The 22099-nt window shown below is 41.2% G+C and overlaps 1 protein-coding gene across 4 annotated transcripts in view; it reads right to left on the bottom strand.

The window, feature by feature from the left end:
• Positions 1-20186, bottom strand: part of yeats2 (YEATS domain containing 2) — a 28659-nt gene extending 8473 nt beyond the window's left edge. For 3 of the 4 annotated variants that reach the window (XR_003693949.1, XM_028593786.1, XM_028593789.1), the window contains exons 1-19: positions 19972-20186; positions 19411-19516; positions 19183-19280; positions 18914-19006; positions 18584-18817; positions 18319-18437; positions 16750-16911; positions 14556-14667; positions 13443-13487; positions 13186-13354; positions 11277-11519; positions 9549-9716; positions 8443-8534; positions 7512-7697; positions 7165-7393; positions 6720-6878; positions 4340-4470; positions 3237-3383; positions 1568-1753 (exon numbers count right to left, since the gene is read on the bottom strand). Coding sequence is in view for 3 of the 4 variants with exons in the window: in XM_028593786.1 (XP_028449587.1) it covers positions 1568-1753; positions 3237-3383; positions 4340-4470; positions 6720-6878; positions 7165-7393; positions 7512-7697; positions 8443-8534; positions 9549-9716; positions 11277-11519; positions 13186-13354; positions 13443-13487; positions 14556-14667; positions 16750-16911; positions 18319-18437; positions 18584-18817; positions 18914-19006; positions 19183-19280; positions 19411-19510 (2673 nt within the window). In the remaining variant the exon portion in view is untranslated. Of the gene's footprint in view, positions 1-1567; positions 1754-3236; positions 3384-4339; positions 4471-6719; positions 6879-7164; positions 7394-7511; positions 7698-8442; positions 8535-9548; positions 9717-11276; positions 11520-13185; positions 13355-13442; positions 13488-14555; positions 14668-16749; positions 16912-18318; positions 18438-18583; positions 18818-18913; positions 19007-19182; positions 19281-19410; positions 19517-19829; positions 19908-19971 lie in introns of those variants that run through there. The other variant, XM_028593787.1, reaches the window with a different exon arrangement.
• Positions 20187-22099: the final 1913 nt, after the last annotated feature.

Below are 22099 nucleotides of genomic sequence, written 5' to 3'. Positions count from 1 at the left end.
TGAAAAGATCCTCGTGGAGTCTTGACAGAGTTTTAACTTAGTGATATTGTTATGATGACAATCTCTGCATAACATGTTTCCATTTTCCATCATATTCAGATGCTATTTTAGGGGCGTATGCTTGGCCATAATGTAGCGTGTGCACAACGCGCATACACTTCTCTCACCTACACGGACGCAGCAGTTCCCATTTTTGCAAACCATACATAATTACAAGGAAAAATAGGACTGAAAATGCGCTTCAGGTGTTTGGATCGGTCAGGAAGCATTTTATAGCGCAGTCCTCAAAAAGTCCCAGCATTCTTTGTGGCTTGTTGTGTTTTACACAACATTTCCATGAATCATGGATGTGTTGATGACATAAATGAGGAAATATTAGAGGACTTAAGGAGACGGGATGTTGAACTATGGCGAGATTGGACACTCCGGCGGGATCTGGTCCGGGAGTGGCAATGCGCTCCTGGTGGAGCGGGTGGACGGAGATGGAATGGGGGGGGAGGAGGAAGGGGCACAACAGGAGCAGGTGCTGCGTTTGGAGTCCCACGCTCCATGGCTGCAGCAATCCTCTCCAGACTTGAGGAGATGCGCCCGAGAGGAGCAGCGACATCGCCACCCGGTCAAGACGGGAATTTATTACTTTGCCGCATCCCGGACAGCTCCCGCTGGCGTGCGCCAGGCAAATCCGCCGTCATAATAGTAATCCGCCATGGAACAAGCGCACCTGCTCTTAAAAGGGAATGTGAGATGACGCTCTGATTGGTTTATTGCATGTTACGCCCAAAACACACCAAGCAACTTCAATTTTAGATTTGCGTCAGGTGCAAGACTCATTTATCCCGCCGGTATAATAGCAACAGCGTTTCAGGTTTGATACTTGCGTTTCAGATTGTTAAAATAGGGCCCTTAGTGTTAACTGTCTTTTCTTTGCTCTGGTCACATTTGTTGTTCCAGTTCCGTGCAACTTCCAGAGTGAGATGTGCCGATCAGGTCACTGGTTTTATGGAATTCTCAAAGACAAAAGAGTCAATTTCTCTCACGAAGAGTCTTCATATTTCAATTAACAGTCCTCAAAGGGGTACGTTTTCCAAAACAGGAAAAGCAGTTATGAATTCCTCTTCTGTGTTTGCGTCAACATCTCCAGAGCAGTGTGTGTTTTTTCTCAGATATATACTGTATACATATTTGTTTTTGCTTGTTGGAGCCTCTCAGTCTTTTTTGTGTTTTTCCATTTGTCAAGTTAATGAGGCCTGGCCACTGACTCTGAAGTTGTAATCACCCAAACACAGACCACTGCTGATGGAATGCTTAAGGCTTTTCACACACCACCTAAACTCTCTACTCTCTCTGACAAACACAACACTGTCCTTGGTCACTCCTGTTGTCTATGTATTCATACTGCAGTGGCAAAGCACTAGAACATTTATCTCTCACTTGATATATAAAAACGATGAAAATGGATCAACTGGGATTGTTTCTTGTTTGGTGCTGTTTAGTTTGAAGTGACTTTTAAAAATGAACAGCTGTCAGGCAGAATAAAACAGAAGCATATGAGGACTGTAAAACTAGCCTGTTGTTGACTGGCTGCTGCTGCGCTGACAGAGCCGGGGGTGGAACTAGCAGCAGTAATGACTCCGCCTGTCATCCTCAATGTGGTCGTTCCCGGCTTCGACAAATGGCCTGCTGCCGCCGCTGTGACCGTCTTTACAGAGCCGTCGGACAACTTCACCTGTGCACCCTGGGAGCCGCCCACCACCTGTCAATCATAGAAATCACAAAGTTGAATTTAGGATCTGAAAGTAAGAGCAACCATTCACTTACAATCCACAACAGTCTATATAAAACAGACTTAAAGTGGAAATGAGGCAGCAGAAAATTAATTAGTGCCGTAAATCAATACAAAACTCAAAGTGAATTTTCTCTCCAGACTTTGAAACTAGGGCTGTTCGATTATGGAAAAAAATATAATCATGATTATGGGAAAAAATATTGAAATCCCGATAATTTAACACGATTACTCGTTGACTTCTGGAAAGATGTTGTAATTATTGAACTTAAAAAACAGTGGAAAAAGTTAAACAAATCAACTAGTGCTGTCAAATGATTAAAATATTTAAATCGCAATTAATGTCATAGTTAACTCGCAATTAATCGCACATTTTTATCTATTTTAAATGTCCCTTGATTTCTTTTTGTCCCATTAGTTTTTTCTCATTTTAATGTTCTTATCAACATGATAACGTCCGTTTTTGGAGCATCAGAAAGAAGCGCAGGCATCTAAGGCACCGAAATCCGCGTTGCTATTTGGTCTGGTGGATAACAGTCGTTAAGGCACTGGTGCCGTATTAGCACCGGGCCTCGTACCCCATTCAAAACGCTGATTTTCATCGAAAAACGACTAGTTCGCAGGTATGTACTACTCTTTGGCCGGCTCACAAGCAAGTGCAAACAAGTGTGTGCAGCGTGCATGTTGTTTAGTTTCCGCTCTAGCTAGATCCGGTGTGGTGTTGTAGTTTTTCTAACGTTACTAGTTGTTGCAACAGCATGTGAAAAAACTACAACGTTTGCTGGGCCAAAAAGAACGTTAATCTCGCGATAAAAAAATTGACGCCGTTAAAATGGGTTTGCGTTAACGCGTTCAACTGACAGCACTAAAATCAACAGTAAAAAAACACATACAACTGTGAAATTTGCCTCAATACTTATCCTATTTAAACTTTATTTTTTAATTCAGAACACAAGAGAAAATGAGAGTTTACTTGCAAAATGTAATGAGCTAGATAATTGTTTTTCTCGATTATTCAATTTTTGTGATCATTGGGAGCCGAAATCATAATCACGATTAAATTTCAATTAATTGCACAGCCCTATTTGAAACACCTGCATAGTTCAACCTTTTACCTAAAATGGTCAAATATAAGTTGCAGGTCAATATCCTACAGTAGGTCATACACAGGGTATGTGGAAGTTTAAGACAATCCTCTAAAAGGCCATAGACTACCTTAAAACAAACAGTAATAATACAATTTCAATTTGACTCAAATTATAATGCTTCTTCCTTAAAATAGAAATAGACAGTGCTTGTAGCTTGTAGCTCCTAACTATATAAAAAGTGGGCTGTCAGTGCTTGTGAAGCATCCAAGGGGCACAAACATAACCGTAGTAATTACAGCAGCTTGCATTAGGATCAGACATTGTAGAGGATCAGTCCTGTCCTAAGTCTTGTAACATATACTGACCTGAGCCAGGATAGCCGCCTTCTGTCCAGCTGTCACCCGGATGGCCTGCTGGCTAACAGTTGCTGGAGATGATGCTGCATGAGCTGCCGAACTTGAACCTCCCTGCTTCCCTGAACCCTGTGCTGGCTGGCCAACCAGAAACGTGCCCTGTGGACGAGCAGGGTTAGGGATAGGGTAGAACTCCAACAACATATTGCTTTGACTATATTCAAAGTCAATACAATTGTCATGGTCTAAATTCAGCAAAGTATACCACACAGCATTAACAAATAGGAAAAAAGCCACTCTTAAAGCTAAGATTACCATGTAACCCATATTATGCTGTGAAGTACATTAGGGTACACGTTAATATGACGATTTTTAAAATGCATCTTTTCCATCAACTGCTTCAGCTTTTATATACTTACAGCTTACAAAACATTCACTTCACCTCCTTTGAAATCAATGTGTCACCCTTTTAGCTCTTAACTGGTGTGTGTGTGTGTGCGCACGCTCTTAAGCCGTTTAAAGGGACATACACCATATATTTAAGAACATTTGTAGATATTACACTTAGAAAACACTCCTAACATTGAAGATTGATCACTATTAGGAAACACAGCCAGATTCCTTACTTTAAATGTAGGTGAAACCCCCTGCAGACAACTTTATCATATACTGTTGGCAAAATGCACGGACAGCACTGTTTTAAAGCTGACTGCAGGATCAATGCTGCTATAATGAATGTGTCTAATTAAGAACACACTGGCCTCAATCTCTCTACTAGAGTACAAAAATCTAATATATACCAAGGGAAAGAAACACCATTTGCAGACTGTGCATGCAAGTGCTGTTGTGCCATCAGGGAATACAATCTAAAATCATTTTTTTTGTAACTGTGGTAAAGAATATTAAATGTACAATGTGCAATGCACCTTCAGTTTCCTACAGACGTTGATGAAGCACGTCCAAACTCTGATGGCTGAAAACATGCCAGCAAATAAATACTAATGCTCTAATAAACAAAAATGAGAATCCACACAAACACATCAAAGTGAAGATTTTTGTATGAGAGTATGTATGACTTTAGGTTTGTATTATAGCGTAAATGCATTTTTACCCACCTGTGGGGTCTGTTTAAGGATATAGGATGTGTAGGAGAGGTTGGAAGGCAGACTGCTGGAAGAGGAAGAAGAGGAGGAGGAGGTCTGAGAGCCCCCAGCGCCTGCCGATGAGCTGCTCTGGGACTGCTGACCTACATTACAGACAGCCACATACACATCAGTCTCAAATCTGATAAACAATCCTGTTCTTCTTTATCCCAAATTACAGCTCATCTTCTTTTCATTAATGTGTGTAATTTCAAATAGGTAAAAGCATATTGTACTTAGACAAATGATTTTGAAGCAGAGCTATACAGAGTAATGTTGGTTTACTGCTGTGAAATTTGTATTTTAGATTAAATATGGGATGCTGCTTAATCTCATTGCAAATTGACAGGAAGTGTGCTGTGTGAGGGATTCTAGCTCACAGCACACATTAAATAAACAGCAGAAAGAAATAGATGACTATGACTGACTCACTGTCCAGAAGGTAGTGTAGCAGCCAAAATGTGCCACCAGCATGCCTCAAATTGTAGAGTTACTTCAGAAGTGGGTTTCTTAGGTTTGCCAAACTTTATGATGAGCTGAGAGCAATAACATTTTTAATACAGCTGTCTACAACTTGAGGCATGGAGGAAAAAGTCAGGGCATAAGTCATTTGGTTGGGACACTAACCCTGGATACTGAGTCACCTACAGACTCATGTATTAATGTCAGTTAGTCACAAACAATTCCCAAAGATACCAATTCAAACGTCCACGTAAGAGACACACAAGGAGGACAATATATGCCATTACATGCCTGCTAAAAAGTAATGTGCTAGGAGGCTTTCTGCACACACTTGGACATTAAATTATTAAATTAATTAAAGACCGTATTGTTTTTGTTGATATTGTATCAGTGTGTCTTCTAGAATACATGAGCCCCAAAAGTGTCCAGGAAGTTCAACTTAACACCAAGGAGTAATCTGCTGTTCACAGTGTCAAGAAAGTGTTAGAAAGTCCAACAAGACATTCTTAAAAAGGTCCAATATGTAATATATTTACTGTAATAAATGCGTCATCAGATATTAAGGAAGGAATATTATTAAGGATATTAAGGAATAAGGAAACATGCTAAGTTAAAATACTATCTTTTCTGACAACAATGCTAATGGCAGTATTTTCTCCTTTTGAAATTTCCGTTCCGTGACGGAATTTCTGTTCCGTTTGTTTTGGCCTGTGTGTTGTTATCAACTGTCCAGTTTGTCAGCCAGGCCGGGTTGCCAGATATACCTGTAGAAACGTAAACCCAGAGTGCTACAGCTGTAACGTTAGTACAGCCATGAAAGCAGCAAACAAACGAACAGGATCAACGGAGATAGATTCTACCCGACCAAAAAAAAAAAAAGCACGTTTCTAACAGTTGCGTGACCAGAGACGTAACAACCCGTCTGGGTAAATATTGGAGATGTATTTGAAAGATGGAGACAGCTTAGAGCCCAAAAGGACGCCAAGTTGGTTAATTTCCTCCTGAACAGGTAAGCATGAGCTTCAGGCTAATTTATCACAGCTACAAGGGACAGGCATTTTATGTCATTTCAACATTCGTGTATCTACTCACATTGAATTATGTAGCTAGAGTACCCGAGTTGGTTACTCGCAAAAACAATTGAGACACAGCCAGTAAAGTGATCCCGACTGGTCCTGGCTAACGCTGCCATGCTAACCCTGCTAACTGCTAACGTTACCGGAGGACCAGGCAAGCAGGCCACGGCTGTTTACAATGTGTAGCTGTAGCCTGTTCGGTGGCCGTTTTCAGTGTGTTTAGCGATTGTTGCCGTAATTCTAAGCCAATAAAGTGTGTTCATTCGGGTGGAAAAGGACGGCAAGGTAGTGGTATTTTTAGCGGTTCCTATTCCTAATTCTAAGCCGAGGAAGTGTGTCTGTCTGGCGTGTGGAGAGGACAGCCAGGTTGTGGGATTTTTAGCAGTTTCTACGTTAACAGGCTTTTATGATATAGATATATATCATATATAGCCACCACCTAACGCTAGCTACTCAGCTGTGCTGTGGAGTAACGTCTGGCTATGTGAAACAAGCGTCTAGCAACATTGTTGTGGATGCTGTGGTCTCAGACTGGCAACCAACATGAACTTCGAGTCTGGGGAGGAGGGGGCAGGGGAAACGACTCTCTCCAGTATTTTGAATGTATACTGCAGTAACTATTTTAAACACTAGCTGTCAGTATTACATATTGCACCTTTAAGACTGCAAACCAAAACTCTTTCCCTGGGCTTAAAACCCAAAACTTCCAAGAGCTTGACAGGAGTATTTCAAGTATGTGACTAAAAAAAAAAAAGTATGAAGAAGGTAGGAGGGCATGGTTAAATAACAATCAACCGGCATGGAGGATGTCTTACTTGCACTGGAGGCTCGGAGGATAGCTCCCTGTGGGATGAGCAGCAGCTTGCCCTTCCCTGAGGGGTTCTTACTGTTGGTGGTCAGGTAGAGCTTAGTACCTGGAGGCAAATTGGCCAGATTGGCCAGGTTGTTGGCTGGCAGCTGAAGAGTAGCCATTACTAAGGACATACGCAGAAAGAAACAAATTAATTATTTACCCACCTCTGAAAATGTACTGCAAATTTATAACAATATATAATAATAATAATAATAATAATAATAAGATTACATTTCCCTCAGCTAAACCTGAATAAGTGTGTGCACATCCCATAAAATATATTATGTGGAATTCTAAATTGTTATTATAATATATAATAAGAATTGTACAATTACATGTGCACATGCATTTGTGTGTGTGTGTGTGTGTGTGTGTGTGTGTGTGAGTGTGCGAGTGTGAACTCTAACCTCCACTCTTGCCACTTGAACCACCAGCCGCCTTGGCAGCAGCCTGCTGACCAGGGATGCCAGTGGCTCCACTGACGATGGCTTTAGCGACTCCCTGAGCCAAAACCTGCTTCCCCCCCATCACCTTGGAGACAGATGGGTTGCCCTTGGAGACCAGAATCTGTCCACTGCTGATAGCTACCTGTTTGACTGCAGACTGAAGCGTTGAGCTCATAGGGATGCCTAACATCTACAAACAAGAGAAGTGCCAAATAAAGTTTTTGAGCGAGTGTAGCTTTGTGTAACACATGTAAATGACTAACGTGCTTCTGTGTAAGCTTGTGTGGGTGTATGCAAGAGAGACTGACCTTGCTAGTTGTGGCCCCTGTGGCCCCTCCTGCCTGTTTCTGAGCCGACATGGAGATCACGTGACCACCCTTCACTGCGACAAACTGGTGCGCTGCTGTAGCGGCAGGTTGCTGCTGGCTGGTTACTGTGGAAACCATCTGCTGCTGCTGTGTTGAAACTTCCCCTGGCTCCTGCTTGATAATAACCTGCACAAGAGGTAAGTGCACATGGAGAGAAGGATTGTAACAGGTAGGCAACTCGGCCTTGAAACCACAACAGGTTGTAGATATTGTAGCATCATTGGTGTACATTTTACTCTCTAATGAAAAAAACAACAACATAATTTAGTGATTAATGATACATTTTGACTGTATAATTGAGATCTCCTTCCCCCCCGGCCCCCACAACAGGCTACAGATTGCCGTGCAGTGAGGAGAGATTTGTTGCCTAAAAAAACCTGCATTATCATTTATTCATCAACATGTTTTCATATTGGCCTTTACCACCGCAGGTGCCAGCAGCCTACCACAGAGACAACTGTAGAATCTGAGCCAATGAGAGTGCCACTGTGGTAAAACAGAAATTGTAAGTGAAACCGTATTTCATTCTCTGTGGATGGTGAAGGGATGGTGAGCATGTGGGAGTAGGAGGATTTTACAGCGGGGTATTGACACTGAGTGAAACAGAACCATGCAATTCTCTCTGCAAAGCTCCCCGCACCCCCTCCTATCTTTAGAGTGATGTCCCATTTAAATAGCTTGCCAAGGCACTCGTATTTGCTGAAGATAGCACCCAGGCCTGCTATTAATACCAACCTGCTTTGTTAAAGATACAGATACTACAGGGATAGACATTTCACATGGATGAGAACAGATCAGTGAAAAGGAGATCTTTAGGCTCATAACAATTCACACTAAAAAGGTTGACACCATTCAGATTTTACCAACTCACCTTCACCCCTGAGGAGAGGAAAGTGCCAGTGTGAACTTTGGGGGCTGGAGAGCGTGCACCTTGAGCAACAGACTGTTTGGCTGAGGGACTTCCTGTGAAGAAGTTTACACAGAAGCACACACAATAAGTCATGGAGGAGAGGACTGTGCTGGTTCACTGCAGTTCCTGCCATTCTTTCCACAGACATCAAGGTAACTGTGGTGCCAGGAGACAGTTCCCTGTCAGAGTTACTCAGCGTGGGTGTTGAAGGCGAGCACTGCTAAAGTTTGGTCCCTTACCTTCTGCATTGAAATTTGTTTTATGCCTGGATTGGTGAATCAGCCACAACACCCACATAACCCAGCTTGATAAAACATCACTTACTGGCACTGCAGCCCTGCTGCCAGATCTGGTTGAACTGTGCATTTGTGGAGAAGAGTAAAGAAGAGTGGGAGTGGCTGAGTGGGTGAGAGAGAGTGAGCAATCTAGGGGAAAGAGCTCCTAAGTGCAATATGAACTGACGCTGCTGATACGAGGCAGTGAATGCAATAGCCCTGGTGATGTAAGAGGACTCTGCTCCATGAAGGAGTGATAGATAAAGTGCACAATTGCTTCATCTGACAGTGCGCTCATCTTTGCAAATAAAAGCACACCTTGTTCATGGGGAAACACACACAACACACATACAAAACTTGATGTGAACGTGGGGTCTCAACCTCCTAATCTGGCCATGAAACAGCAGCTCAGTCACCATGGTAACCTCTCATCCAGCAACCATCCTGCTGGCTCACCACACGTCATACTTTAGGAGTGCAAAACAGGATCAAAAGAGACACAGAAGAGAGAGACATGGAAAAAAAAAAAAAAAAGAAGAGCTGGATAAGAAAGGACAAGGTGAAGGGCAGTGAGGACGAGCAAGGAGAAAGTACCAAAATAAAGAAAAATAAATAGAGAAAGAGTCAGGGAGAGTCTAGAGGGTATTGTTCATATTTTCTTCTGCTACAGAGCACATTCCTCACAGTGATTTTTATATTCTATGTGGGCGGCTCAGACAACATTTCTCGATTTTGCTGCAGGTCCACTTCCGATTTCAAGCAGCACTTTGACACTGAGTAGGAGATGTGTACCTGTGGAGGCGGCGGATGAGGAAGCCATGCCGATCACCTGGCCGGGCTTGTCAACAATGATGTAAGGGTTGTTGAGCACCGATGAAGAGCTCTGTTTGCTGTGGACAGGGGTGGAGGTAGTGGGAGTGCGAGGCAGTGGGGAGTGGCTTGGGGTGGAAATGGGAGACCCTGTGGGGGAGAAAGTACAGAGGCTATAAAATAAATAACTAGGACATTAATAACAAATATATGAACATGTAAATGATGTCTATTCTTTCTCTCTTGGTGGCCTTTGTGCCACTAGCCTACCAATTATGTCACTCACTTCAATGCTGGTCAAGTTGACATTAATTGAATTTATGTTCCATTTTGCCCAAATTTAGGCCACGTCCACACGTACCAAAACGATCTTTTTTTTTACCCGTCTTCTCTGGATTTGTTTCAAGAATAGTTGCATCCAAACAAATCCATTTGTAAATGACTCAACACGCTACTTCATATTCCAGGCCTATAGGTGGCGCTGTTTCTGCTACAGAAATTCACCAAAAAACAGACAAGAAGAGCATAGTCACTTCCACTTCCCATCATAACATGACCAGATTATAACGTTCTCTTAATACATCCGTGGACTATAATAACTTTCACCACTGCTCATTTTATAAAGGCCGCCGCAAGAAAACGTGTCTTTGTTTACGTTGTATAATATGCTGTTGGATTGCTTTTTATTTTGCATGATTGCAGTGCGCTAACATTAGTCTATACATTAATCTATACGTTTTTCTTGCAGTAGCCTTTCTACAATAAGCCGTGGTAAAAGTTACTATAATCCGTTCAAGGAGTTGATAAGCAGACAGATTAGCTAGCTAGTTGATAAGTTGTCTTCTTCCACTTTATAAACAGATAGCCATAGCAGCTAACGTTAACGTTACTTTGCTGCTGGAGCGGTCAGCTACTTTAGCGATGTTTAACGTTAGCTACATAACGTTAGCAATATATCTTGTGTAGAATCCAGAGGGAAGGGTCAGGGAGCAGAGACAAAGTATTTAGATGAAGTGAGCTGGTTTGACCATGGAGATGGGATATGCTTGCTTAGCTTCACCGCAGTTGTGTGCGTCAGCGGGCGTGGGTAAGAGAGGGCGTAAAAGAGGGGTGTGACGATGACATCATCGATACAGATTCGTATTCACCGTCCAAACGAAGCCAAACAAGAGCCGTTTTCGGATTTTTTCACCCTGAGACCAGGTTTCAAAAAAGTGCGTTTTCAGGCAGTGCGTTTACAGGATTCGTTTGGACGGTCGGCCCAAACGTTACAAAACATGTGCGTTTGCAGAAAAAAAAACTTTTCCGTGTGGATGGCCCCTTGAATTATTCATTTTCTGCAGGGACAATTTCTATAATTTTTTCCTGGAACAGCAAGTGTGTGCCTAGAGGAAGTCTTGTTCCTCCCGTGTTCTTGTGAGCAGTACAGCATATTCCTAACAATAGCTGCATTTTATATAATTACACCCAGTGAAGAATGAGCATCAATGCCAGGGAACAAAGTGTGCAAAATACATGAGACCGAACAATGGTGTGAATATTGGAACCCCGACAAAGGTGTTTGCTGTCAACGTTTCCTTGTGTTTTTCATATTTTTACCTGCATAAAATCTAAAATAAAAGAAATTCAAATTATACTGTTATGTGGCATGCAAAGCTATTAAAAAATCTTTAGAAACACTGGAAATAGCCACTGGATGGAGACATTTACCTGAAACAATTTTACAGCTCATGGTGATTGGTTGGAACGATTTCCCGGGAGACTCAGCAGGGCTGGGTGGCTGTCCTTGTGGGACAATCTTACAGCTTGCTGTGATAGGCTGGAAGGCAGAGTTGCCATGGGAACCCAGGGTGATCCTGTCGCCGACTTTGGGTCGGGTTGGGGTGCGTTCACCAGCGGTGAGGCCGGAGCTATGGCCCCCTGCAGACCTCCCCATTTCTGTTTTAATGAAACCTAGATGGCAATGGGAGAGAGTGTTTCATTCATCATCAGTATTACTCCTTTTCAAAATACTCTAAAGTTAGGATACTCATTCCGGGACTGAGTTTGAGATGTGCCGGTGGCTCTCTCTCCCTCTCATTTTTCGATTTGGGTTGAAAGTCTGTTTACAACCATAAAAAGCAAGCAGGCTACGGCCAATCCACATAGAAAGCATTTTTAGAAGCGTTTTGGAGGTCTCACTGAACAGATGCGCTTCCATTTTATTAAATGTATTAATCCACACTGCGTCTCAGAAACCCACTGAGTTTCTTTACGCTTCAAGTCTTCTTGTGTGAAACGTAATCTGCAAAGACAGCTGTTGAAATCACACAAATATCCCGCTGTATTTGAAAGTATTACTCGTATCTACATTGATTGATCAAGGCTCCCAGTCTGTCTGTGAGTGTATGTCTGTGAGCATGTGCCTGTTTCACGGCAGGCATATTCTCCTCACTCTCTTTGGTGCACGCGGATATACAATGAATTAATGAATAGATACAAAACACTATACTATAAAACTATTTTGGTTCTGTAAAGTTCTGTTACAGCCTGATAAAGGCAGGTGAGTCAGTGGTGATTGGATGAAAGAACGCTTTAAAAAAAGAGCAACAACAAAAAAGCAGCGACATTTTAAAGCTGTCTGACAGTAACCCAATACACACCAACAGGCAGGTGTCGGGAGTCAAGGAATTTTCTTGTATAGAATTATGTGTATCCTTGAGGACTAAAAAACGTGTTTAACAATGCAATAAATACATTCCTCAAAAAACATTTTCTGATCTATCTAAATATTCCAAATCCTACATTGTTTACTAGCCAGCAGTTGTCTTTTGCACTGCCTTTTTGGCGCAGCGATGTTTATTTATGGGTTACAACAACGCAGCATTAACAACACACACAAAACAGGGACCCACTTGTCAAAACATTGCGCCACAGTGTTTCTAGTGGTCAAAAACTCCAAAGGCGACCTTTAATTGCTACAGTATTAGACTGTAAAATATGTTTCTGGTCTTACCTTCTTAGGAACAGACATAGGAAAGACATACTGAAGGCGTAAAGTATGTGTTAGTTCACATACTTTGCATGAATATATATTTTAGATGAATATGAATTGGGCATACTTTCTACTGGCAACTGAGTCACAGGACGCCTAGTCAACAGTTTTGGCCTATCACTGAATGATCCAATTTTCCTTAATACAACACAGCTCTTGCGTCTTCAAGAATTGCTTAATTAACGTTTTTAGCCTGTGGGAGTTTATCTGGTATGAGGAGAGCCGTATCCTGGTCAGTCTGGTTGATCCTGATATAGCTAGTTTAACTGCAATAATGGTTTCCTGATCATTTTGTCCTGTCCCTTTGTTAATTGTGCAGTATTTCAGGTTGAACTTCAAATAATGAGTTATTGATAGAAACGTAAACAACTTAATGACATGACAGCGATGTGATGATGTGATGTGACCGACAGCCATTTGGCTGGTAGTAAACAAAGAGACAGTGGCATTTGCAGGAACTCAAACTTGGGCTGTTCCACTGAAGTTTGAGTTCCTGCGAATGCCACTGTCTATTTGTGTGTGTGTGTGTGTGTGTGTGTGTGTGTGTGTGTGTGTGTATATGTGTGTTTGTGTGTGTGTGTGTACCTTTGTCTACACTGGGATCATGTGGGATGGGAGAACTGGAGTGTCCAAAACTCTGGGCCAGGGAGGTGGCCAACATGGGGCTGGCTGCTCTGTGAGTCACCTTGGAGGAAGAGGGCTGAGGGATGTAGTCCTCCCCAAGAGAGTTCCTATAGAGCTCCACATCAACCACCTGGAAATAATATAGCTCACTATCAGAGGAAAGCTCTGAGAAAAAAAAAAAGTCACTGCAGGAAACATAGTGAACATTCATCACTTACAGTTTCTGCCCCGAGGGTCTGCAGCCCAGTGTATGTTCTGTCCAGCTGTAGGAAAAGAACAGATAGCTCAAAATAAAGATTTTTATGGAGTTTAGGTTATATAGTGGATTATCGAGTTATAGGCATTATTCATAGTTGTCAAGTCCAATACATTATATTGGACTTGCTCATATGCTTGCTCATAATAATGACTAAATTAAATTACTTTAAATTCTTATGAAGTTTTATTGTCTAGTTGTAATACAGTATACCAGCAATGTAGCTACTATACCAAAGTCTTTTGTCACACGTTACATATCATATGTGATCCAACTAACTTCAGTTCTATCTTTTCTGAATCCTATATTGTTTAAATGTATGGTAATGTATCCACACCAATTACCTAGGTCAAAGTAGGTAACTTTAAAAAGGTACACTGTGTAGGAATTTCTCCCATCTAGCGGTGAAATTGTATTTTGCATTCAAACAAATAGTGCTCTCTATAGTGCCTCGCTTTTTCAAATGTGTGTTGAAACAACGGTAGCCGTTATGTACCAAGAAGCTACGACAACATGTCTTTCAATTTTCGCTTTTCTTTCTCCTGTGGCTCGGCATAAGTATAATCCTCCATTATGAACTGAAGTGCAGGCTTTCAAATTTGCCGGGGCAGTGACAAGCTCCTCTTGCTGATCTCCTTCTCCGTTTCAGCTGGTTTCAGTCACGTGACGCTGGCTCTGAACGAAAAAATGGCGGAACGACACGGAAGCCTCCTTGGACTCGCCCGTCCAATGTAAATACAGATAAGAAATTCTTCGCTTACGAGGATAAGTCAGATCATTGGCAGAGGTCATTTTACACCAATGAGGACATATTTATGAATGAAGATGAATTGATTTTGGCTAATAAAATACTTAAAACACTACACAGTGTACCTTTAAGGGAATATAAATGATTATCAGTATCTAATTTGTAATGTACCAGTGGCAGTACAGAAGTCATCACAAACACAAAAGGCATCATAGATACACCGTGTCGTCTATAAGAGGCTCACTTCAAACTGCATCTGGAAAAATACTGTCATCAATCAGAAGAGGAAAACAAGCCGACATGGTGTGGTCCATGATGTGGTCTGACCTTTAGCTGGTGGATGATGTCAATACGTTTGTTGCGAGGGTCTTTGAAGTGGATCTGGATCCTCACGGGAAACTCACCCCAACCGCGACGTGTTAAATGAAAGGGAGGCTCACTGAGAACATACATATTTAAAAAGCCTTATGTAAAGCCATCAAACTACAAATCTGGAAGAAACTAATTCTATAGAGGATGCAGCATATTAAAAAAACAAAACAGCAAAGCTCCCACCTTGGTTTCTTACTCAAACTGAGTTAATAATCTCTTAAAATCAATGACTTGAAGGTCTCTCATCTTCTCTCCCTTTGAAGCTTGAGGTTTTCATCCCCACACAACAGAAACTGATCGGACTGCCTGCGTTTACAAGGGCATGTGTATGTGCATGCATATAATTTGCCTATTTAAAAATACCCTAAGGGTGATTCTTTTTTTTCTTACTTTTGTTCATCCCTTCATCTACATTCAGGCGGCTTCAAGACAACCCTGGGCCTATGTGGGGTTTAATGGGAATGAAGACTTGAGTCAGTCAGAGGGAGCTTATGAGCAGCTGCTACAGCAACTTGAGTGCCTTGTCAGCTGAAACAGCCAGGAGGCTACAGCTCAGGATAAGGAGTGACTGATGAAAGAGATCATTTATTTAGAAGCCGTGGGCAAACTTAAATCCTTTGCCACTTTTAAAAAGGATAAAAACTAAAGTGACACATTTTAACCGCAGAACTCAAGGCCAAAAGTTTCTGCCTGGGTTGCACTTGCAATTTCGGGCAAGTTCTCTTCTAAGTTAGGGTGTAACGTCTCACTAGAGGCTTAGTAACTACTACTCCTTTGCAACTAAATCAGCTACTAAAATTGGCTGCACCGCGACTACTTGGGGGCAAGTCATAACTAAGGCAAGTGGCCAATCAACGACCATGTTGAGTTCCATCGTCGTGGTTACCGTGCACATTAGCTTTCTGGCTGGCGTGAGCCACTTAGCATGTTTGCACATACATTCAACTAATGAAAACATGATACTGTGTGGCAGGAAAAACAGCTGTTTTACCAGTAGTGAGTAGAATTCTGGGACATTTTATGATTTATATTACCCTTGGGGCATGTGTAACTATTTAGTTGTAACTCAGAGTTACGTTGTATCTCAGTGGTGCAACCGCTTTTATTTTAGTAATGCATGAATCACAACTTAGTAATCATTTATGTTATAACTAGCCTAAGTTTGAACTTACAACAGGCTGCTGTTTCTTCTAGCTGACTCCTAAACTGTGCCACACCACTCTAAACAACTCTGAGCTTTGGGCTAAGGCAAACACCTTAACACACGTTTTTTGAGTGACTACAACGTGTAGGTGTAGATGTGTGTGTACAATCTGCATAATAAATGTCTTATCTTAGTTTGCTGAAGTAAATATCACAGACAAAAATATTGTTTTTTTACTTTCAGCTATGATTGTTGGGACCTTAGTCTCGCTTACTGGATGCACAGTGTGGGTATATAGCCTGACATCAGGCATTCTCCTTCCCTTCTCCCATCTATTTTGCAAGGGCACCGTTGCTGCCTTCAGGGCTTAGCAGCGCCCAAGACGATTGTGATTGGTTTAAAGAAATACAAACAACCCAGAGCATTTTTTCTCCCTATACCAGAATGTTAACTTGTGCAGCCAGACCATACTTCAGTGTTGACAGAGCGCTGTGGAGATGAGAGACTAATGGCGACCAAGCTGGGGATCTGCATCATCACATATCCACAAGGGGGCACTGTTTATTTAAAGGATTTTATAACTACTGAGTCTAAGTTACACAATTTGAACATCCATCAGCAAACTGTTTCTGCACTTAGAGGTTGATCTGGAAGTTATTTTCATTAAACATCAACTGATGATGAAGTCCCTTACTTAACCCAGTTGTTATCCAAAATAGTTTTCTTACTTCCTACAGTTTGGCAAGTGGTGCGTCGAAAGAGGTGGGGCAAACTACTAACCTAGAAAAATAATATAAGGTTAAAAGTAAACATGTTTATGAGCAAATCCGTATCTTTCTGACTTCTATTGTTGCCTGAGGTAACCATCTAAAACAGCACCCAAGTGCTAATTTGTAGAACAAGAGAGGAGCCTCGCCTATATCAGAAAATGTGTGCATGACTGAAGAATGCTTACACACACTTTGTCTGTCCCAAATATGCAGAAAAAAAGAAACACACACAAACCTGACTTCGACTAGGTCATTGGGTTTGTAGCTGGGATGCAAGAAGAACCAGACTTTCTTTACAAAGTGGTCGATGCTGGGTTCCCTCCTGGAGCCCCTGACGTACACCATCCACTTATGGGTAGACTGATCATTTTCTTCCCGCTTATCTGGGGGAATGTACCTGACGGTGAGAGACAAAGAGAAAAAAAACAACCAGAGGGAATAAAGAATTAGAGCCATTAAACCTAATGGATGACGTAAGTTAAGAGGTAAGAACAGAATATTTAAAGGGGAAGACAGGCTGCATAAAGCAAATGTTCAATTTAAAAAAGCTTTACAAAGAACCTGTCAGGGAATGAAATAGGGATAAACTCATCTAATCTAATTAATCTTTTATTAACTACCTATGACTTCAAGGTTCCAGCCTTCTTATTTTGTATAACTTGCACTTTAGCTTGCACTGTAGCACATTAGAAATGACCATCCCATTAAGCCATCTGAGACATTTAATGTGCATGAGATACTAGCTGTCAATCAGGCTTCCTAGAATGAACATGTCCTTCGTGTTACACTGAACCAAGTGGTGTCGAGGAACTGTCAGTTATCTGGATCAAATCAGGCCCAGAGAAAATAAATGAAGTAAAAGGGTGTTTTTCTTGATGCAACTCAAGACTGGGCTTGTAGCAAAACCGAATTCTGGCTCAGCTCTTCAGTCATGCAAAAACAAGACATATTCTACAGAGAGGCTTTATAAACACAGTGGGAGACTTTTAAAGGGAGAGAGCTTAATCAAAACAACATCCCATCTAGTGCACAGTAACGTTTGCATTAAAGCTTTCACATATAAAGACATTTATCTGTGGGTTTTTCCTTGTAGTTCCTTGCAGTGGTTACCTTCATCCAAAAAAATATAACACCATTCTGAGTTAAAATTATTTTCTGTGCCATGTGTGTAATTTAAATGATTTTTGATGATTCAAACCATTTAGCTGTGATGTTGAAATAAATGTGGCTGTGTAGACTCAGACACAGGATGTGAGTTGCATCTCCTATTTACAACAATACCGTTCGGGTAACTACCTGCCCAAAACGGAAGTCAATGTGTGGCTTATAACTCATTAATAGGTTTCACATATTGTCAAATAATCTCTTCTAAAAAGCTAAAACTAAATATCTGGCTACTCTGTACTTTAAGTGATATTAGTATCTATGACTAACAATACGTTGTTGTTATCAATAGCTCATTGTTTTTAACAAGAGTAAATTTGGAAGGTCAACAGATCTGCCAAATACTGTGTCTAAGATTCTCAAAGAGTTTAATGAAAATATAAACTTTGATGTAATGGTTTTCAAACATTCTTACTTGTGATCCATCAAAATAAAGGAATATCTATTTGTGAGTTGAAACCTATTACATAGCAGTTCAAAATAGATGAAATAGAAATGTGATGTTTTCTTCTATCATATAAACAGACTCATGACTTCCTGAGAGGCTCCTAACCTCTAAATTGGAAAGACCTGCAATACAACATACTAAGTCAGAAACATGGCTATGGGAGTAAAACTGTGGCCTAGTTTGGTAACGTACCTGGACACGTTCCCCACTACGATTGTCTTTTTTGCATAGAGTCTAGAGGATTCATTTCCGGTAGTGTGGTAGGTCACCCTCTGCTCTGCTCCTAAGGACAATGGCACGCCAAATGTGTCCTATGACAAATAGTGGAGAACATTTTCAGGCATTACTGCTTGAAAGATAAAAAAAAAAAAAAAAAAGAAATGCAAGATTATTGCTGTTACCACTTTGCATTGATTAAATAACTAATAACCCTGTCATCTTTGTCATTTGAACTCACCTTGCCTGTATTGCGCCCTGGTCTGCGCTCCTGCCTGCTGCTGTCCTCTCTCCATGCTCCCTCCCCATCCCTCTCAGCTCCCTCTCCTTGCTGTGAGAGGGATTCGGACTCTGAGTGGGCCAAAGAAAGAGTCTCAGAGCCCTGGTTGAGAGGGGAAGAGGATCGGGATGGGGACTCCAGAAATCGGCGGATGGCTGGATGGTTCAGCACGGCAGGGTCACTCTTAGAAGAATGCTAGGACACAAAGGAAATGGTGGTTGCTGCTATTGTACTATACCACTGCCTTAGAGCAGCTGACAGCTGTCTGAGTATGAATATATGGGAATTTACCTCTGGGTGCTTTGTTATTCCAGCGTTGGCATAGTAATTGGCCACTATGCATGCCCTTAGTTTGTCCATCATCCTCCTGGCTTCATTGAGTCGCTGCAAAATAATGGAAAAACACTTAACCAGAATGCCCTGCTTTATAAACACATAAAACAATTGTGGAAGTTAATTTCTGTATCAAACCAGTTTTTCCTGCATTACTGATATTTAACAAGAAAAATATAGACTAATGAAATGAAGAAAAAAACACTTTTCTAGTATCATCCAAATACCTGACTTATCACATCTATTTCATGCTCTTTGTTCTTCATCTCCAAAGAAAACTGCTCTCTAATGATGGCTTCAATCTTCTGTACTGCTGCTTCTCGGGCTGACAAGACAGGAGGAATACATATTAAAAACACGGGATTACCCAAGTAACGTTCCAGTTACATGTTAGCTGTCACAACATGTAAAGCAGTTGTAATGTTACGGTCTCAGAGTTCAAATCATGAACTTACCATTATGTTCAGCCGCTTTGTTTCTCTTACTATTCTGGATCAGCGAAATGTCATCATAGTCTGGATCATTGCCTTCTATTTTCCTTTTAATTCCTGACATGGCTGCCTGCAAGGAAGAATATATTAGAGAAGAAGCATATCAAAACAGCTAACATTAGCTATTCACATCTGCGCTCTCATGGCCAGTTGTGATGGTAGCATGGAATTAACCTGCTAGCAGAGAAGCTAATGTCCACAGATAACTTTAGCACTGACAAGCTAGCTAGTAATGCTCATGTAGGCTCATAGCAGACCGTCCACACCTAGCTACCACTCTTTCAAACTGCTGGCCCATTATTTGACATAACCAAAGCCTTCAATTAAGCTTATTTTAAACAAAAAATATTAAACGTTACGACACCAGACTTTATCTTACGAACATTGTGTTAAAATCCGTGCCTGTCGTTCGTGTAGCCCGGCAGCACAGTAACGTTAGCCAACAGCTATCCTTGTTTGCTAATTTAGCTAACGTTATAATACATTTGTAGAGACCGATTAAATCCATTTAACATGCAAACTTACTGGAGTGCCCTGTACGGTGGAGCAACGTTTCTTTGTGAGGCGTGTGTTTTAATTCAGTGAGAGCATATCCTTTGCGTTATGCTACATTCATTTTACACAGTTGTGTTAAGAAATTGCTAAATCTCGAGGTGGACAAGTAAGCTAAAGTAGTGGATGGTTAGCCTCGCACTTCACCAAAACAGCCACAAGGGACCCCTATTCTACAAAACAGATGATGCATTATCATCTTTCAGTTGTTTTGTTCACTGGAGAAAAGATGTGTGATTATTAGCTATACATTATCAAAAACATAACGTTTTTACAAGCATTTGGTGTTAACTGCTCAGGTCAAGGTCATTGATTAACAAGAAGTAGGCCTAGCCATACACGTAACGCTATATTACTTCTCTATTATCCGTTTTTATGATAGATTCAATGAAAATCCTGAGCGCCATCACATGAGTATGGCAGAATTATGACAACAAACAGGCATTGATTTTTTAAGGACATCAATGCGCATATATGCTTTTAAGCCAGGATAATAGCTATTATGGACTTATAATGTGTGTAACATGTGTATGGCGTTATATTATGTGACAAGAAGGGGAAGTTTCTGAGCACATTTGAGATGATCAGGAATGGGATCAATTCCACATTTAACATCACCTAGCTCACTATTGTTAAGAATATCTAACAGACGTGTTCGTTCTGATTTCTGGAGGAAGGAGGAGAGGCTGGGGTCGAATTGAAAGTTAAGCAAAAGGTTTAATGAAACTGCATGAAAACGACAAGACAAAACATACACTGTAAACAGCGGACTGCAAACATGCTTCCCCCTTCGGGTCACAGTTCGCAGTCCCGTGACATGACAAAACAAACACTGCAGCTGACAGCGGACTGAATCCATGCATCTCCTTGTGGAGTCACATCGAAACAGTCCTGTGACATTCCCCGGATCATACATTTATTCCCCTACATCTGGGTGGTTTCTCAAATGAAATCTTCCCTTATTGGTCAGATGTCTCTCAAAAGAAAAGTTGTATGTTCCCAATCAGTGTCTTGAGGCTACACCCGGTCACAGGATCTTACTGAGACGGTGTCAATTGTTTCCAAACTACAGCAATACTCGTTTGTCTTAATCACGTCTGGCTCAACTGGCAATGGCTCTCAAAGTTGTTTAAACAATAAGTCTTTCTAGCGCTTTTACATTTATGCTAAATCAGCAATGACCTAATCAATTCTTTAGAAGCTTGAGAAGGTGTGAGCCAGACAAATGCTGATTAGTGTGGTGTGATGCAATCGGTTGATTCAGTGCTTCCTCCAGCAACAGTGTTCATTCAACTAAAAGTAAATTTTTATCAGACATCACCAATGTTCTAACTTTTTTTAAACCTAACACTATCCTTGCCTAAAGGCCTCACTATCGTTGCCTCAATGAAGTCCACATAGTGAACTCTTTGTTATGCACACTGCTATAAGAGTTTCATCTGAGCCACACAAAAACATCAACATTTAGATGGTAAAAAATAAAAAAGGGTTTTATAGTTATTCATTATTCTGACACACTTCCAAAAGTATTTCTATTACCTTTCAATTCCATAGCAAGGAATCAACCTTTATTGTACTCAAATGAGCACCTCTGTTGTTTTGTTTGTTTATCAGCTTTTTAAAGCTTACTTTCTTTGCCAATTAACCTCGATCTGTTTCAAAAATAAATAAATTTAAAAGCCCTCTCTTGCAGCAGTGTGGAGTTTTGAAGAAGAAGAAGAAGAAGAAGAAGAAGAAGAAGAAGAAGAAGAAGAAGAAGAAGAAGAAGAAGAAGAAGACATACTTTATTAATCCCCCAAAGGGAAATTACATTTTAAACCTTGTTGTTACACGCATTACACACAGGCCTGAAATACACACACATGCACAGGACCTATGCACTAATTTGAGAGAGATGTCAGAGTGAGGGGGCTGCCCATGGACAGGCACCCTGAGTAGTTGGTGGTTCGGTCCATTGCTCAAGGGCACATTGGTAGTGCCCAGGGCAGGCGGTGAACTGGCACCTCTCCAGCTACCAGTCCGTGACTTGAACCAGCGACTCTCCGGTTCACAAGCCACCTTTTGCTACATTTATGAAAAAAAAAATAAGGCCAATTTGCCA

Source organism: Perca flavescens, chromosome 12, assembly GCF_004354835.1.
Source record: "Perca flavescens isolate YP-PL-M2 chromosome 12, PFLA_1.0, whole genome shotgun sequence".
Taxonomy (NCBI): domain Eukaryota; kingdom Metazoa; phylum Chordata; class Actinopteri; order Perciformes; family Percidae; genus Perca; species Perca flavescens.
This window is presented reverse-complemented; position numbering and strand designations above follow the sequence as displayed.